The sequence below is a fragment of the Carassius gibelio genome, chromosome B3, assembly GCF_023724105.1.
Source record: "Carassius gibelio isolate Cgi1373 ecotype wild population from Czech Republic chromosome B3, carGib1.2-hapl.c, whole genome shotgun sequence".
NCBI classification, from domain to species: domain Eukaryota; kingdom Metazoa; phylum Chordata; class Actinopteri; order Cypriniformes; family Cyprinidae; genus Carassius; species Carassius gibelio.
In genome coordinates, this window is record NC_068398.1 from 38,706,802 (window position 1) to 38,727,233 (window position 20,432).

Genomic DNA, 20,432 nt, shown 5'->3' on the forward strand with positions numbered 1-20,432 from the left:
TTTCTCAAAGTTGGGTTGGGAGCTGAGTCTATACTAAGCAAGCTATGATGACTTTCACCTTGATATTTTATATAACCTACTGAGGCCAGCCTAAAAAGATGCTCAGGACAGTTGACGGGCCATTGCTGCGCATCGTCATGAAAGCTAATCTTTTTCACGTTTTTAACCCTTACCGCTTGTCGATTTAAACATTAAAGCATCCAAACACAAGACGCAGAAAAGCTGAACAGAGTAGCTGGTTACTCGCGCGCTGTGTTCGGTGACGCAGAGAGAGAGAGAGTGAGAGCCGCGTATCATGGACATCGACACTGAACCAAGCTCTCTTCTGCGAAGAGAAAGGCGTCTCAAAACACTTGAACATCGAATTTGCTTATTTTTGCTCTAGTGCCGACAAATACATACAAAATATGTCAAAATATCCACCTTGGAAATTATACTTGAAAAAACTGTCAGTTATTCCTTAAGTGAAAGTAAACAGTTGAGGAAAAAAATGGGATGTGTATTATATTGGATGCATTCCTCATCTCTTAAAGTGACCGTGCCTAATTTAGCGACTGGCTGCTGTAATGTTAATCCAAGAAAATGAAAATCACTCACTGCTCTTGACTGAATTAGTTTGTAGTTTTAACAGTCAAACCAAAAATTATTCAGACACCAGATATAATTTTTGATATATATAGCAAAACCGTAATAATTTGAGAAATGTTGAAGGCGTCTGAATAAATGTAGGTTTGATTGCACCACCTAGCTTGATAAACCCCTTCTCAAAGACTTAATGTGACGAAGAGGCTGAGACTGTCGGATCCATCTGCAGTATTTTATTAACACAGGTAAGGGCAATCCAAGAATCGTAACTTAAACAGGCGTGGGTCAAAGGGCAGGCAGCTTAGGTTCACAATCGAGATCAGATTCCAAGTCAAAATCACAAGAACAAACACGAGATACAATCTAGAGGCAGAGTAGGGTAAATCAAGACTTCACAAATGAACTAACAGCAGAGCAGTCCAGATAAAGGGGAGCTAAGGATACACAGGTGAATATAATGCAAAGCTAAGGAGATTAATCAGGAGATAATGAGCAGGTGAGTAATAGGCAGTCCTAATATGCAGGAGAGAGGGATCTGGTGAAACCAGGAGGAGGCGTTGTCGAGCGTTCCGTGACAGAGCCCCCCCCCCTGCGAGCGGCTCCGGAAGCGAGGACCTGGCTGACGGCGGGGTCTACCACGGGGTCTAGGAGCAGGTCGATCTGGATGGTCCTCGGTGAAAAGCCGCAGTTAATGTGGGATCCAGGATGTCCTGAGACCTGACCCAGGAACGCTCCTCGGGACAGTACCCCTCCCAGTCGATAAAGTACTGCAACACCCCACCGTGACGTCTGGAGTCCAGGATCTCTCGCACCCGGAAAGCCTCCGCGCCATCCACCTCAATGGGGGGAGTCTGCACAGGAGCGACCTCCTCCCGGTTCCTCTCTCTCCTGGGGGCGACAGCGGGTCTGAAAAGGGACACATGAAATGTGGGTGAGATCTTGTAGTGAGCAGGAAGAGCCAAACGAAAAGAAACTGGTGTTATCTGACGTAGAATCTTAAATGGCCCGACGAAACGAGGAGATAGTTTCCTGCTTGGGAGCTTCTCGGGCAGAGAGCCACACCCACTGGCCGGGTCGGTAACTGGGACCCCCACGCCTCCTCCGATCTGCCTTATGCTGGTAACGGTGAATGGCGCGCTGCAAGTGAACATGAGCAGCGTCCCAGGTGGCCTCGCTGCGTCGGAGACATGCATCTACTGCTGGGAGGTCGGAGGGCTCCCCGGCCCACGGGAAGAGGGGAGGTTGGAAACCTAAGACACATTGAAAAGGCGTTAGACCAGTGGCAGGTTTTAACAGGGAATTCTGGGCATACTCCGCCCAGGCCAGGAAGCGACTCCAGTCCTGCTGATTCTGGTGGCAGTAAGTTCTTAGAAATCGAATCAAATCCTGGTTTAGACGTTCAACCTGCCCATTGGCCTGGGGATGGTAACCAGAAGTTACACTGACATTGATATTGAGCTTGGAACACAATTCTCTCCAGACACGGGAGGTAAACTGAGGCCCGCAGTCAGTCACAATGTCTTCGGGCAGACCAAAGAGACGGAACACATGGTTGAGAAGAGCCTCGGCTGTCTGTAAGGCCGTGGGCAGGCCAGTCAGGGGTATAAAACGGCAGGACTTAGAGAAGCGGTCCACCACGGAGAGGATGGTCGTAAATCCCTGGGATGGAGGCAGGTCCGTAACAAAATCCACTGCGATGTGCGACCAGGGGCGCTGTGGTACTGGCAGAGGTTGTAATAATCCAGCGGGTTTGAGATGGGAGGATTTTACAGTGGTACAAATGGAGCATTGATGAATACATTTTTATGATATCAGACTGGAGTGAATCCCACCAAAAGCGATTGGAAACCAATTGTGTGGTGGCCGCGATACCAGGATGACCAGCTCTAGGGGTGCAGTGAACCCACTGAAGCACACGGTGGCGGAGCCGAGACGGAACGAAGAGGCGGTCGGTGGGACATTCTGGCGGAGCGGGATGATTACGTAGAGACGCCGTGATCTCAGAGATTATGTCCCACTGGACAGGTGCCACGATTAGTGCAGGGGAAATCATGGGCTCAGGTTCAGATTCTTCACTGGGACTATCAAACTGTCGGGACAGGGCGTCCGCTTTGCCGTTCTGGGAGCCCGGCCTGTAGGTAATCTTAAAATTGAATCTGGAAAAGAACAGAGACCAGCGAGCCTGGCGAGCATTCAAACGCTTAGCTGACCTGATGTACTCCAGATTCCTGTGATCAGTGAGCACTGTAAAAGGCTGACGAGCTCCCTCCAGCCAGTGCCTCCACTCCTCAAAGGCGTTCTTCATTGCCAGGAGTTCGCGATCACCCACGTCATAATTGCGTTCTGCAGAGTTGAGTTTGCGGGAATAAAAGGCTCACGGGAACATTTTCGCAGGGTTACCATACCGCTGAGACAGCACAGCCCCCACTCCTGTGTTAGATGCATCCACTTCAATTATAAACTCCCTTTCAGGATCCGGGTGATGGAGAATAGGAGCAGAAGTGAATCTTTCCTTGAGCTGAGCAAAGGCCGCAGCGCTCTCCGTTGTCCACTTAAAATATTTACCCCCTCCTCGAAGCAGAGATGTGAGGGGAGATGCAATTACACTGAAGTTGCGGATGAATCTGCGGTAAAAGTTGGCGAAGCCCAAAAAGCGTTGCAGCTCCTTAACAGAGGAAGGTTGGGGCCACTTCACCACGGCTCTGACCTTGCTGTCATCCATCAAAACTCCGTCCGCACTGATAATATAGCCCAGAAAGGAGATACGTGTCTGGTGGAACTCGCACTTGGAGAGCTTGGCATAGAGCTGGTTATCAATCAGGCGCTTGAGGACCGCACGAACATCTTGGACATGCTCCTCAAGGGAATCAGAATAAATCAAAATGTCATCAATGTAGACAATAACTCTCTGATGTAACATGTCCCGGAAAATTTCATTTACAAAGGCTTGAAAAACTGAAGGACTGTTAGACAGGCCGAACGGCATTACCCGATATTCGTAGTGTCCGGATGTAGTAGAAAATGCAGTCTTCCATTCGTCACCACTCCGTATGCGAATCAGGTTGTATGCGTTCCTTAAATCCAGCTTGTTTAATTTACAGCATCATTTACTCTTACCAGACTCGTGCAGGATTCTTGCTCTATGTCTGGTCCACCCTTTTTCTGGCTGTGGTGCCTCCATTGTCCTAACACTCTTCAGCAACCTGTCAAGATCTTTATATGGTGGCCACCAGGACTTGGCAGCTGGTCCAGTCGTCCCTTCTCCCTCAAACTCCACGATTAGGTACATTTTTTTTTTTTTTTGCAAGCCTGAAACTCGTATTTTTTATTAACTCTTAAATGAAACTTAATTTTGAACATTGTATTTGAAATGCATGAACTATGAAACAAAAAGTGCTGATAAAGAATTACTCCATATGTAGAAGAGGAATTGAAACGAATTGATTGTGATAGGGGACAAGAAAAATTTTACTCTCTATTTCCTCAAACTTGCAGAATCAATCAATCAATCAATCACTTTTATTTATATAGTGCTTTAAACAAAATACACTGCGTCAAAGCACTGAACAACATTCATTAGGAAAACAGTGTCTCAATAATGCAAAATGATAGTTAAAGGCAGTTCATCATTGAATGCAGTGATGTCATCTCTGTTCAGTTTAAATAGTGTCTGTGCATTTATTTGCAATCAATTCAATGATATCGCTGTAGTAGAAGTGACCCCAACTAAGCAAGCCAGAGGCGACAGCGGCAAGGAACCGAAACTCCATCGGTGACAGAATGGAGAAAAAAACCTTGGGAAAAACCAGGCTCAGTTGGGGGGCCAGTTCTCCTCTGACCAGACGAAACCAGTAGTTCAATTCCAGGCTGCAGCAAAGTCAGATTGTGCAGAAGAATCATCTGTTTCCTGTGGTCTTGTCCTGGTGGTCCTCTGAGACAAGGTCTTTACAGGGGATCTGTAGTTGTCCTGGTCTCCACTGTCTTTCAGGGCAGTAGAGGTCCTTTCTAGGTGCTGATCCACCATCTGGTCTGGATACGTACTGGATCCGGGTGACTGCAGTGACCCTCTGATCTGGATACAGACTGGATCTGGTGGCCACGGTGACCTCGGAACAAGAGAGAAACAGACAAATATTAGCGTAGATGCCATTCTTCTAATGATGTAGAAAGTACGGTGTTATGTGAAGTGTTTCCGGTTCCGGTTTACCTAATTAATGCAGCCTAAAAATCCTTTAATGGATTTGGATATTAAAAGCATATTAGTATGTTATGTGTATGCCAGGTTAAAGAGATGGGTCTTTAATCTAGATTTAAACTGCAAGAGTGTGTCTGCCTCCCGAACAATGTTAGGTAGGTTATTCCAGAGTTTAGGCGCCAAATAGGAAAAGGATCTGCTGCCCGCAGTTGATTTTGATATTCTAGGTATTATCAAATTGCCTGAGTTTTGAGAACGTAGCGGACGTAGAGGAGTATAATATAAAAGGAGCTCATTCAAATACTGAGGTGCTAAACCATTCAGGGCTTTATAAGTAATAAGCAATATTTTAAAATCTATACGATGTTTGATAGGGAGCCAGTGCAGTGTGGACAGGACCGGCCTAATATGGTCATACTTCCTGGTTCTTGTAAGAACACTTGCTGCTGCATTTTGGACTAGCTGTAGTTTGTTTACCAAGCGTGCAGAACAACCACCCAATAAAGCATTACAATAATCTAATCTTGAAGTCATAAATGCATGGATTAACATTTCTGCATTTGACATTGAGAGCAAAGGCCGTAACTTAGATATATTTTTGAGATGGAAAAATGCAATTTTACAAATGCTAGAAACGTGGCTTTCTAAGGAAAGATTGCGATCAAATAGCACACCTAGGTTCCTAACTGATGACGAAGAATTGACAGAGCAACCATCAAGTCTTAGACAGTGTTCTAGGTTATTACAAGCAGAGTTTTTAGGCCTTATAATTAACACCTCTGTTTTTTCTGAATTTAGCAGTAAGAAATTAATCGTCATCCAATTTTTTATATCGACTATGCATTCCATTAGTTTTTCAAATTGGTGTGTTTCACCGGGCTGCGAGGAAATATAGAGCTGCGTATCATCAGCATAACAGTGAAAGCTAACACCATGTTTCCTGATGATATCTCCCAAGGGTAACATATAAAGCGTGAAGAGTAGTGGCCCTAGTACTGAGCCTTGAGGTACTCCATACTGCACTTGTGATCGATATGATACATCTTCATTCACTGCTACGAACTGATGGCGGTCATATAAGTACGATTTAAACCATGCTAATGCACTTCCACTGATGCCAACAAAGTGTTCAAGTCTATGCAAAAGAATGTTGTGGTCAATTGTGTCAAACGCAGCACTAAGATCCAATAAAACTAATAGAGAGATACACCCACGATCAGATGATAAGAGCAGATCATTTGTAACTCTAAGGAGAGCAGTCTCAGTACTATGATACGGTCTAAATCCTGACTGGAAATCCTCACATATACCATTTTTCTCTAAGAAGGAATATAATTGTGAGGATACCACCTTTTCTAGTAATCAACCTTTTTTCAGAAATCAACTGTTGTTGAGAGGTCATCCACTAAATGAATGCCAAGTGTAGAGGATGGCAGTGGATAGTCAAAAAAGGATTCCTGGTGGTTGAAGGTATTGTAAGCAACATAAATTTCATCCCTTAATGAAATTATGTTTTGCAGCTTAGCAACTTTGCCGCCAATGCAAACGTGACTGTTTGCCTTATCCAATTTCAGAGTGTGTTGGCTTGTTCTCAACTCTTTATATTGTGCATCATGGAAGGATGCAGGATGCAGGAAGAGGACCAGTCGCATGTGGTTTTTCGAGCAGATGTGGCCTGGTTTTGCATTTCTGAGAGTCTTTTTATTATTTGACTGAGTGGGCATGTTGGTTTCCTCAGAAGTCTTTTGAGTTTGTTTAGGTGATTCTCATACTTGAAAGCACTGAAGTTGTCAAGGACACCATGCTTTTTCGCATCATCTGCAAGATGTACAAGGCAGAGTGCATTGTAGGACAAGAATTGTGGACCATACAGTTGACCAAAGTGAGAGACAACGAGCACCAGTAAGTCATTGGCATAATCACAGTAGTCTTCAATCAAACTGTTGTTGCACGGGATGAAGATTCCCACAAAAAGTAGCAAGAAATTTTTGTACACCTGTGTGTTAAGGAGATCTTTCATCATGACAGGTCCGGTATACAGTAAAAACTGCCTAAACTCTGTTGCCTTCCACCTATCAATTTCTCTCAGTGCCCTTGGTTTCATTGCAAACTCCATGGGCACACTTCTCCGAGCATTTAACAGTCTTTCTGACAATGTGTTTATTTGAAATCCTGACAGCCTACAAGTCAGAGGACCCATCTTCAGCCACAAGAGAAGAAGCTATCTCATGATGGTGCATGTAGTCGAGGGGAAAACCAAAGACCATGTTTAGGGATGTTTCTTCAAGAGGTGATGGACCGTGATGATGATCAGCATCTGTCTTATTTCTGAAGCTCTCATTAGTTCTTAAAGGCATGTCAGTTCTTGGAAATGTCATTCTGTTTTCTAGGTACAAACCATCCTGTGTGCATTTTTCACATCCGTGATAGCCTGTGTGACCTTTAACATTTTTCAGGAATGCATGGGCAGGTGCATCACAGACCATCGAAGAGAAATTGAACATCACTCCATCGAATTCAAATCCTTTAGCTAATTCATTTACTTCAGAGATGAATTCTTGAAGGTACTCAGCTAGGGATGTAGGTTTACTTGTGCCACAAAATAAACCTATTGTCACTGGTTGCTCTTGTTTGATGTTTTGCAGTGTCTCTAGGATGGGCCAGAACTGTGTTGCTGAGCTCTTATAGAGTGGCAAACCATCAATGCTGACCTGAAGCTCAAAACGTGTGAATGTTGCGCAGAATGTCAACAAATGTTGAGCAATGAATTCAATGCCACATGTGTAATTTTGTGTTCAGTAGCCCAGGATGCCAAATCATCATCTAATGAATTTGGATCTGATTCTGATTCTGTGTCTGATTCACTGTCATCAGGAACACATCTTCAGTCTCATCAACATGAGAGAGACAGTCCATGAATGTATCTTCATCATCATTTTGACCTTGAATGGTTTTACTGTGCATCCAACCCAATTCTTTCCCCCAAGTTGTTGCCTGTATTGTCTGCAGTTGCTGATCCACCTTGTCCTTTGCTTTCCGTCTCAGTGTCCAATAGGATGGTTCATTTGAAGCCATAGTATTAAGACCTTAATACAAACAACCCTATTTTTTGTTTTTTGTTTACTGGCCTACCAAGTCATATGCATTAACATAATGTACATACCTTTAGTTGGTTGACGGATGGTAATGGATAACTTTCTGTAGTCAAATTAAACAAAGGAAATAGTTAAATGCAAAAATGTAAAATAACTACATAAAAAATAAACAATTACATATCTAAATTTTCAATTGAACTGATGCATTTTGTGGGTGGTTATATAAATAGTTTACAGTACAATATAGTATATCTGATTTAAATCAGAGATTGACAATCTGTAATGGAGGTTTAAACAGATTTAATTCTTAATCTTTCCCTGGAAGAGATAATAGGTGTGTTTGACTTGAAGCAGTGCTGTGCAGACCGATCGGAATATGACATCACAGTACCAGCTTCATATACTTTTGAATCGCTCTCACGATACTTTGTCATAGTTTAAGCGGTGCTGCGCAGACCAATTGAAGTTGAACATATCTGAAGTGTAAACTCTCACGGTCAGTTCTGGGTCTTGTGCAGTAATATGATGAGCAGGTGTTTAGTGTCATCACCTTACATTATTGAAATGTTATATTGACCTGGATTCAAGTTTAAAACTGGGAAAGAAGAAATTAAGGGTCATTAATGTTGTGAAGCTGCATAACATCTGTTCAGATGAACATTTGTGTAGTCTGTTTCCTCCTGAGGTTTCTACCTTGTAGAGTTAAATATCTAAAAATGAGTGTCTTTGTAACCATTCTCAATAGATACTGAAACCATTTTAATGGTGCTTTTAAATAAAATATTAAATGTAATATGTGAGGTAAGCCATGGCTAGGTGTACATTTTACATTTTTAATATATGCTGTGAAGGTAAAGAACTACATGAACTGAAGCCATGAATCAGCCCTTAATTATAAAAAACGGGGTGATCAATTAGGTCAACACTGATCCAACAGCCCTGTCTGTAGTTAACCACAAATAGCAGGTTCAGCGGTGTTTGAGAAGGCTTGAAGCTGAACTTTCCAGGAAGTTATATAGTTATGTAGACAGGTAAGTGTTGGTGTGACTAATTATTGAGTTGTCTATTGCTCATAATTATGCTGTAGTTAATTTATAGGCAGGATGTACAGTAATTGCATTAAATACTGTATAGACTATTGAACATTTGTCTAAAACAATAGTGAATTTAACAAACATCTCAAGTTTAACATTTACAAGAGTGTAAATAGTACAGTAATGTTATTACATTTGAAGTACTGTACAAAATAATCATACTGTAGTTACTTTATTTGGAGTAACTTGCTCATCATATATATATATATATATATATATATATATATATATGTTTACATTTAATCGTTAAGTACAATCACTAATCTTGTAATGTTGAACACTTAAAACCTACAAGTAGTCAATGATCTTACACGCGTTTATCTCCATTAACAGGGATAGTTGGACAAACCGATTTAAAAGTGCATGATGGATTACGTGGTTAAAACCCTTTTTTGTGCTTTTCTCGTTTGTTTCCAGTAAAGTATGTCACCTTTTGTCTGATCACTAAGAGCAATATTAATGTTAACGTAAAGCGCACAGTGTAATTCTGTGCACATAAGTAAAGAAAAAGTGTTTGTGTCTCCTTGAAAACATCAATGGAATATAACACATTTAATAAATAAATGTATGTCTACAAAATAATGTGATGTTTGCTTTTAAACATGCTATATACGTTCCTGTACAAAGAACAAATCACAGAATATGGATTTTAAATGATCGTTATTTCTTCAAGTATTTCCCTTTAAATTAATCAAGTAGCAGCTTCCCGTTCTCGACGGACATGCCGGCATATTTCGGGTGATAAAGATACGTCGTATAGATGTCATTTAGAGGTAGGGAAGACGTTTCATTTAACAGCTCAAACAGACGATCTACAGACGATCAATACGACTATGAAAAAGGAATCCGATGGTTATCAGATGATGCGCTCTTCAGCGATCTGGGGTTGAAAATAAATAAAATAGAAATAAGTGTATTTCTGTGTGATTAATTTTGAGTCCTGATGAATTGAATCATTATGATCAATGTATCACTTATTCTATAGTTAAAACATCGATGCTTTTGAGTTTGAATATTTAACAAAGCATGCAAACAAACAGCCGCTTTTATCATGTGCGTGTGTGATCGCGCATGTTCCGGTGATTTATTTCTTATTAGTTTTCTGATAACTTCTCTTTGTTGGTGAAATGATGAGGTTGCATGACGTTGTTCATGAGGACCCAGCGCTATTCTGGCCTCGGTGCTACTGGCCCGAGGCTATGAGCCCCGTCCGGCTTTAAAACCTGGCTCGCACCGGCCCGACAGTGGAAATGCGGCTACTGCCATAGGCAGTGTGACAGTGGTTGGTGGGTGGCACCTCTGGGGACCACTGCAACTCCGAGATCCCCTGTCGATTAGCCTGGGGCTGTGATATCCCCAGTTACCATGTGCAGCCGCGAGGAGGGCCGACAGGAGTCTTAGTGATGGAGACGCTGTGCACTGGAAGGGGAAAACAGGGTTTTCTGGTCTTTTAATAGTCTTTATTCATCCAAGGATGCATTTTTCTGCAGGTGAATAAAGGCGGCCAGTGTAAATGGGGCTGTTCTTCAGCACCCTGGCATCGTGCACACACCCAGGATACCTGACAAAGATGTCGATGAACTTCCCCTTGTGGTCAGTGATGGCCTGCAGCTGGACTGAGTGGAACAGCTTTCTGTTGAAGTAGCATGGGGCTTCACTTGCTGTGGCTTGATCCGGATGTGGCATCCGTCTATTGCACCAGCCACCATGCAAAAAGCTGAGCAAAAACCTGCCCCCACTTCCTCCAGGTCGTCCAGGGTCGGGAATACAAAATACTGACCACTTCCCTGCTGATTCTGTGCACAATGTCATGCACTGTGGCCTTTGGGATGTCGAAGGCCAGAGATACAACCCGATATGATGCTGCATGAGCCAGCCAGTACAGGAACACCAGCACCTCAATATCCTTTTCCGAGCCATGGTCAGAGTCTGTCTTCAAAGCAGCGATGATGGACATGATGGACTGTCGTGAAAGCCAGAGGCTGGGGCGATGGTCAGATCCATCTTCGGAGTATAGTCGAAGCATTGGCACAGCAGCATTCAGGTGGCAGTAGGTTATAGGGCTCACAGTCTGTAAATGTGTATATACATTTTTTTTTAGAATATTATGTATATATTATTTTTTTTGTATATATTATGTATATATTGTATCTATTTGTAATATTTATTTAGCGTATGTATATATTGTATTCATTCTCTTTTTCTCTTTCTTGCGCTCTCTCTCTCTCTCTCTCTCTTTCTCTCTCTCTCTCTCTCTCTCTATATATATATATATATATATTTATGTATGCATTAATTCAAGTTTATTTTTTCATGTGTCTTGTTTGTCCTGTGTATTTTTAATTATTCATAACAATAAACTACTTAATTTCGCTGATCTAAATCAACCTCTGTCACGGTGTTCATAGACATCTCTTCTTATTCTGAGGTAAAATTTGCAAGCTAAATAGCTGATAATACTTAAGCAATTTTATAAACATTGTATAAGCTGTCCACGAAGGTGTGATCTACGAGCAGCTGACCTATTCCTCCTCTGAGCTGTTGATCCTATCAACGTTAAAACGCAGATGAAAGCAGTAACAACTACAATAATTAATATTAATTAATTAAACAATTGCCGATGTTCGCGCAGTCGAGTGGGCTCTTTACATTTTCGCGCTGTTGTGAAGACGCACGTCACGTGACGACACCAACATTGAGGATGTAGTACGCCGAGTTCCATTCATACTACCCACATATAGAACGCACTGTTCTAATGGTCGAGTAGAACATTCAAATTCAAATACCCAGTACGCAGTATACGATTTCGGACGTAGTACAGGTCTTTCTTCCTTTCGTCGCTTCGCTCCAGTCCAGCGGGAGGCGCTAAACACACACGTTTGTTTGACAAACACCAGTAAACCTCAGAGGAAGAAGTTCAGTTTCACCGCGCTCTCTGTTGTTGTTATGTCGGTGTGCTGCCTTAATACAAACGGTTAGACAAGTTTCTAAGAAAAAAAAAATACAGATTTTGAATCAGTTCAGTAAATACCTGTAATATCCTCGTCCTCACAGTCGTGACTGAGTTTTGAAGCTAGCAGGAATATCTGGAGGAGTTTATCATCTGAACTGAGATCTGCTGCTGTGAAGATGGAGTTTGTGAAAGAAGAGAGAGAAGAGAACACGAGTGAACCAGAAACCAGCAGAATAAAACATGAGGAACCAGAAATAAAACACGAGGAAAGAGAAACCTGGAGAATAAAACACGAGGAAACGGAAACCTGGAGAATAAAACACGAGGAAACAGAAATAAAACACGAGGAACCAGAATCTTTGATAATTAAACACGAGGAACCAGAAACCTGGAGAATAAAACACAAGGAAACAGAAAAAAAACACGAGGAACAAGGAGGTTGGTGTTTATTCTTCATTCATTTTTAATGAATGTTTGTGGTACATATTAATAACTTAAGTCTGATAACACTGTAATCGGCACAATCTGTGCAACAATAATATGCTGTGCAGCATGGACGTAACCTACATGTTTGTGTTTTCGAAAAAAAACAAAGTTTATTTGTGGTTAGTGAAAAATGTATTTTAAGTCACTGAAATAAGGCCATGATACACATACAGAACATTGTTCACAAAACATAATAATATTCTGATCTCATGATAAATGTTATTTTGAATAATGTGTATTACCAGACAGTTGAACAGTATTTTTTCTACTATCAAATGTGCACCAGCTACTGTTTGGTTACCCACATTCATCAAAATATCTTTTTTCTTTTGTGTTCACCACAAGAAAGATATTAAAGGGTTAGTTCACCCAAAAATGAAAATTAGGCCGTGTTTTATTAACTCTCAAGAACTCTTTAGGTGTATATGACTGATTTATTCCAGATTAATCCAATCTGACTTATATAAATAATTATCCTGGCACTTCCAAGCGTTAGAATTGGAGTAAGAGGGTGTTTTTGTTCAATAGTCCAAAAGTAGTCAAATAAAGCATGCGCATCTGTAATAAAAAGAGATGAATAAAGGGTTCCTGTAGGGAATTGGTGTGTTTTTGTAAGAAAATCATCCATATTTTAAATGGTATAAACACTTTTTCCTCACTTCTCCTGACTGTCATATATTCAAGCCGTTCTGGGCAGATGACGTAGGACACACATGCACTTGTGATTAGTGACGAACATGAAAGCGTGGATGAGAGCAGTGATGGAGTACTCGAGACCTGGACTCGGACTCGAGTCACTTTTCTTTGGACTCGAGTCCGACTCGAGTCACTTTTCTTTGGACTCGAGTCCGACTCGAGACTCCATTCTCTGGACTCGTGACTCGACTTGGACTCGTGGACTGATGACTCGTACTTGGACTTGGACTCAAGGATATATAAAATCGGACTTGGACATTCATTACGTTGTTTTTGACTAAAAATGTTATAAAAAATGTTTCGTGCCCAAGACTGGCCAGGATCTATTCTTTTCCCTCACAGACACTGCTACCGCTCGCTCTCTTTGCTTGACAACACACGCACTGACGTCACTCACTTTACTTTCACTTTACTTTTTTTCCAAAGCGCTTGGGCACTTGCGGGAAAGGATGAAGCTGATTTGTTAGTTCTTGTCACATGACCCGCGGTGCGCTTGCGGTATTCTGAAAAGTTTAGATGTTTTTTAACTCAATGCGGTGCGGACGCGCCTGGATGCTGCCATTATGAGCGCGCATACCGCGCACCTACAGTACATTGGACATAACGAACTTGACCGTGCAAAAGACGCGATATTTGAACGGCCCTTATATGTTGCTTTCTGACCATGCGCGTGCCGTCACACACACACATTAACTTGAAAACATACAAACGCACTCACGCTAAATCACTCGGTCACTCACACACAAATGCTCTCTCTCTCTCTCACACACACACACACACACACACTCACACTCATTGTAATATGCACGTTTCTTTTTTTCGCCAAGTGTATTTCTGTAATACAGTGTTAAAGGATTAATTCACACAAAAATGAAAATTTCCTAATCATTTACTCCTCCCAATGCCATCCAGGATATCCATGGCGTTTTTTCTTAAATTATGTTTTTTTAAGGAAAACATTTCATGATGTTTTTTTCATATAATGGACTTCAATGCCTACGAACTCAGTTGGTTGCTATTGTTTCCTCAAAAAAAAAAAAAATTCAATTGGGGACTCGAGACTCGACTCGGACTCTAACTCTGGTAATGGTGACTCGACTTGGACTCGACTCGGACTCTTCTTTGGTGACTCGGACTTGGACTCGGACTCGAACACTGAGACTCGAGACTCGACTCGGACTCGAACACTGAGACTTGAGACTCGACTCAGACTCGACAGTTGGTGACTCGACAACAACACTGGATGAGAGACACCAAAACAAATCGCTGGTCACTAACTAGAAGCATTAGCCTAATTAGGAGGATTTCAATGTAAGCCAAGTAAAGACTGGTTTTCCTTTGCTAAAGTAAGGAAACTTTGCTCTTGTAAACAATATTTGTGAGAGTCTCATATCTCAGAGGCATGTGCTCGATGCCTACGTCAACCTCCAGAACGGCTTGCACATATGACAGTAGAGCCGCGTTTCCACCACAGGAACTTTAGCCAGGAACTAGAGACTTTGGGCTGTACTTGTACTCGGTGTGTTTCCACTGCAGGAACCAGGAACTAAATAAAGTTCTGGTAAAAAAATTGCCCCTCAGAAAGTCGCTGCTGGTGAGGTAGTACTTTTTCAAAGTTCTGGAGAAAACTGAAGATGAACACCGAGCCGAGCCAGATAACGAACAAAAGATTGACTCATTCACGAGTCAAGAACCGGTTGCATCGGTTTTTGGATCACCAGTAGTTCTTTCAGACAGTTCGATTCAATATACCAGTTGAAGAAAACGGTTCACTGGTTCTTTTGCGCTCGACGTAATGGCGTCATTTGCGATGATTGCCCTTGATTCAAGCCTTCGGTTTACCTGCGCTCATAACACTAGCACAGAATCAGTTCAGAATCAATCACCAAAAGAATCAGTTCGGTTCAGACGCTCTGTGTGTCGGTCTGCTTCACGCTGAATCACACATGCGCACTATCATCAGCTCCTCGGTTCTTCTTATCTGGCTCGGCTCGGTGTTCATCTTCAGTTCTCTCTTCACAGCAGTTCAGTCAGTGTACTGTTTGAGTGCATGCATTACTCCGGGATATTGGTTTGTTTGAACTCAGAGGGAGTGTCAGCCACATTAAAAAAGTTAACAGCTTAAGTAATTTGTGGATTAATGCGTATTAGAGATACGAACCATTTGAAAGGATTCAGTTCGATTTGACGAACTGAATGATTCGTTCGCGAACCGGATATCCAGACTGCTTTGTTTTGAACTCTCTCTCACAACAGACACGGAAGAGAAGACAATGCTGAATAAAGTCATCGTTTTTGCTATTTTTGGACCAAAATGTATTTTCGATGCTTCAAAAAATTCTAACCGACCCTCTGATGTCACATGGACTGCTTTGAAGATGTTTTTCTTACCTTAATGGACATGGACAGTATACCGTACACACAGCTTCAATGGAGGGACTGAGAGCTCTTGGACTAAATCTAAAATATCTTAAACTGTGTTCTGGAGATAAACAGAGGTCTTACGGCAGTGGTTCCCAAAGTAGGGGCCGGGGTCGCGAGATGATTTCGATATAGGCTTTATATATTTTTGTTTCAATTAATTTAACTCTTTCGCATCGCACGTACGATCACACCGGTGTGGTCAGTCTAGGCTAGTCCCTGGAGTGTAACTGTTACGACCACACCGGTCAATGCATGACGTGAAATTCAAATGAGCTCTCGCGAGTTGGCTGGCGCTGAGCCAGAGACAAGTGCGCTCAGAGCTGTCATCACAACTTTTCAGTGTTTTCAACCACATAATGTTTATTTTAGGTTTCAGACATATAAGTACTAGAAAAAACAATACATTTAGAGTTTGTAAAATACACACTGATGTCAAAGGAAGAGGCAATAATAATCTTTTTCATTATAATTAGACACATTTTATTCATATCAGATACACATTGTGTAAGTAACTTTAAAGTTTACTCCATTATTCTCCCAGTTCACCAGCCACTTACTTTTATGTATTTCGGGAGAAGTGGATGAATTCACGTGTTGTAAATCCAACAGATCTGATTCTCTGAACTGCGTCTGCGGCACAAACTAAGATGGCGGCGCCCATCGCGCATACAGTTCAACTAACGTGATCGTTATAAAGGTGTTTAAACAACAAAACACTTCCACTTGCATATATTTGACAATCGGAATATCAGCTATTTCATGCCATATCTAACAAATTTGTTAATATTTTGAATAAAAAAGGAAAAATGACAAAAGCAGATCATTAATTCAGCTCTGTTGTTGCTGCGGTATGTCACGTGACAAGCAATGACGCGTCACCATGGAAAGCATAAAGTGACACATCTAGCGGATTAGCATGAGTGTGTGTGTGCGTGTGCGTGTGAGCAGCTCAGACTTACTCGACTGGTTCCTGATGGCAGAATAATGAACGAGTTCAACCCAACATAGCTGCACAGTTACTTTCCGAGAGAGAACAGGTGGATATCGAGCAGCTCATGCAGACTTGTAACACTGATTTTGCACGCAGAACAATAAAATATAACTTCGTGTGCTTTGAGACTGGGCATAAAATCGATTTGCTGTACATTTCACGCGACGAGAGGTGGTTTTTTTTGGGGGGGGGGGGTCGCGGGGCAGCAGCGCATTTATCATGGGGTCGCGGGCTAAAAAGTTTGGGAACCCCTGTCTTACGGGTTTGAAACAACATGAGGGTAAGTTATTAATTACATAATTTTGCTAACTCAGTGAACTAACCCTTTAAGCCGCAAAAGTTATGAATAAAAAAGAAATATGAATCCTGCATGTTCTGTGCGTCTTTGAATGATCAAATGGCAGAGACGTTTGGGTTTGTTTACTACATAGACAGAAGCGTGTGACGCTTGCATTAATTTCAGCATCTGAGCTTCAGAGTTCTCTCTCCATCAAGCGATCTGTACTGTTCGATTCATGTCAATGTACGCACAGCGCACCTGTATTTGACGCTCCGTAAACTCTGTGTGAAGGTGCACGACTCACCATCGCTTTCTCACACATGCAAAGAGAGAGCGAGAGTCTTACCACGCTGAATCAACATCCTACATGTAAACTATATTCTTTGTTGTCTTCTCTTGTCAAAATAATGGAGTTCATTTAGAATTATTCATATTTTTCGAACAAAAAGAAGATATGACGTTTTTCCAGTAGTGGGCGGAGCTAATGCGCAAATGGCAATTTCATTGGCTGGCATTTATCTATTACCGTCCCTGTTTTGATTTCAGCAAATCAGTTTGACCAAACGCATACAACGTGATTAATATTCATGAACCCAGCAGCTCATCAATTCATAGTGCATTGTATATTGTTAGTATGGTTGTAGAATTATTAGCAGTATTATCTTTTAATAATAATTCATATGATCTATTACTTTTTTTTTCTTTTTACAGAAACCCTCAATGACCAAAAATATCTTAATCATCACCACCAGTCTTAAGTTCAGTTAAAATGACAAATATGCATTCATTAAAAGTTCATTTTTACATAAAGGCATTGTGCTACTAAATATTACTATTATTTAGTCAAATGTATATGATACTGCTACTACGGTTGAAAAAATTCATAACTTTATTTTTTTTAAAGAAATAAATCACAAAATATTTCTTCCATGTTTAATATTAAATCCCCTTTATTTACCAAAAATAAAATGTTTAAATTTCATAAATTAAAAGACAAATTAAATTTGGGTGAAACTTGTTTACTGTTTTTCATAATTATATAACTTGTAGAAAAACTTTAAACACAATTGTAAATAAGTATAAAGAATGGCATTGGTTTTATTTTTAGGGATAAAAAGTTTTAATTTTAATAATTGTTTTTGGTACCGAGAACCGTGGATTTTCACTGGTATCGGTACAGAATACTGAAATTTTGGTACCGTGACAACACTAGTTTTTAATAAGTTTAATGCAGTTTGTAAATTTTTTCACAAAACTTTGTTTTTCTCATCCGTTAAATATATTTTTTACACATTAAAACAAATTGCTCTGTAATTGAAAGTACTTTTTACAATCATTTACAGCATAGTTTAGGATTAACATCAGGAAAACAACATCAGTTTGATTCCAGCGCTGCCTCCATGTGTTTTGGGGTCTTCAGGAGGTGAGTCTCTTGGTGAATGGCCAGCACCTCCTCAGAGACCCCTGCAATACAGGGGTCCAATCTGATTTAGAGAAAGAAGGAAAAGAGGAATTTTTTAGCGCTATGTAAACGTAATTAGAAGAAATATTGAGATACTTAAGTAAACCATTTTTAGTAACTACAAATACCATATGTTTAAAACCCCAAAAATTAAAATAACAAACCTGGAACAACTTAAGGGTGAGCAAAGGAGCTCACCATTAATTGTTGTCGAATTGTTGTCATTTTTGGCTGAACTACCCTTTAAGTAAAAGTATTATCTTGCATACTCTAATATACATAAGGTATTGAGAGTAAAAGTATAGGTATGTACGGTCTTATTCTGAAAAATAATTTTGAGAAGCAACAGGGCAGGATTTGTTGTGAAAACCTGGCAACCCTGATCTGAACACACGTGCTGGAGATAATACTTCTAATTTAAGGAGCGTCTTTACTGACGAGATGTGCAGGAAAATCGCATTCACTGATCATTATAACGCACACTAGAAGGACTACGTGAGAACCACTATGGATCATAAGTTCGCTCTGCAGCCTTTTTTATTATTTTCATGCACACCGTACTATAATGTGATGCATGGAAAATACAGAGTTTTGGCCGTTACAAAGTCTCCATCCACAAACAGACGTACATCGTCTGCAGATATTGAAGGTATTTCATTGCACTTTAACAAGTAATCTGAATGGCCTATATATGTGCACTATTTTAAATGAGCCCTCACTAACTGAGTTTAATGCCACAGTTGTGTTAGAATGCATCTCATTCTTGTTTCTGTGGCGGTTTGTTGAGCTCGTCATGAGGCACGTGGTCCAGAGCGCTGTATGACTGATGCAGCAGTTCAATTCAACTTTACTCCAAACATATGAACTTACCTGTTTTAAATACTTTATATTTAACGTGTTCGTTTATGCCCAATATTAGTGTTAAACTGTTGGACTTTAAATTAAATCAACTATTGATTTTCACCGTTGATTGATTTTTCCGAACATTAACCTCCGTGCGCAGATGCAGCAGATTTGTCACAGGACGAGTGATATGACAGTTGTGTCCGACTATATATATGAACTTAGCTGTTTTAAATACAGTATTTTTATATTTAATGTTAGTTTCAGTATATTTTTTAAAGGGGAGGTGAAATGCTCGTTTTCACTCAATATCCTGTTAATCTTGAGTACATCTAGAGTAGTAATGCATCCTTCATAACTCCAAAAAGTCTTTAGTTTTATTATATTCATAAGAAAGATAGTCTGTACCGATTTTTCCCGGAAAAACACGACCGGCTGGAGGCGTGACGTGTGGGCGGAGCTAAAGAATCACGAGCGCGAATAGGCTTTTGCGTTGAGAGGATGTGGAAGCTGTGACATTACCGTGAGGGAAAACCATCATCCAAAACAAACCATGGCTTACAGTCAGATTCAGCCGTTTATTTATGATCCAGAATCATATCCAGAGGCTGAAACTGAACGAGAGCAGCAGCAGCAACGACTCGCTCCGAGCGGGGCTCGAACCAGGGTCTCTGGCATTGGAGGGGACACACTAACAAGGAGGCAGAGATATTTGAAGCAGTTTTACTCACCGCATGCGGTTCCAACACACGATCGTGACCCTTTTTCGTTGGGACTGCATCATCCTTAAGAAATAAACGATACGCAAATCCGTCATCATACTGGGCCTTGTGAACAAGCATCTTCGAAATGCAGGGAACAAACAAAAACACTTGCACAACTCCGTTGATGCTCTGTAAAAATAAACTCCGTCCACTGGTCCCTTAATGCTGTTTTTTTTTTGGTAATCTGTGCAGGGTTGTCTTGCCCTGGCAACCAAAAACACACTTCTTTTGTGACTTTTCGCGACGCTCTCGCTCTGATCAGTGAATCGTTCTGATCAGTGAAATGTCTGCTCAGCCTCGCTATACTGGAGCGCGCGCTCTTCCGGCAGAAGTGCCTCAGGACCCTGGGTCTATACGAAGCTATGATGACATTCACCTTGATATTTTATATAACTGACGTTAACGGATTAATCTAGATTAAAATGGCTCATTCGAATTCTGCCGACGGCATTCAGAATATGTGTGTTACCCAAATAAAATTGACAAACAGTAAGTCTTTGAGAAGGGGTTTATCAAGCTAGATGGTGCATTAGAAAAGAGGCTCATCTCCTGTTTCCAAATTGC

The 20,432-nt window shown here is 41.1% G+C and overlaps 2 protein-coding genes across 8 annotated transcripts in view; both read left to right on the forward strand.

Moving 5' to 3' along the window:
- The window catches only part of LOC127953355 (zinc finger protein 501-like), a 364,750-nt gene that overhangs the window by 340,750 nt on the left and 3,568 nt on the right, over positions 1–20,432 (forward strand). The gene's annotated exons all lie outside the window — the stretch shown is intronic.
- Positions 1–20,432, forward strand: part of LOC127953374 (zinc finger protein 271-like) — a 239,850-nt gene that overhangs the window by 154,923 nt on the left and 64,495 nt on the right. Inside the window, exon 1 of one of the 4 annotated variants that reach the window (XM_052552599.1) lies at positions 11,728–12,360. The exons of the other annotated variants lie outside the window; for them this stretch is intronic. Within the exon in view, the coding sequence (XP_052408559.1) occupies positions 12,099–12,360 (262 nt within the window). The 5' untranslated portion in view covers positions 11,728–12,098. Of the gene's footprint in view, positions 1–11,727; positions 12,361–20,432 lie in introns of those variants that run through there. 4 annotated transcript variants of the gene reach the window in all.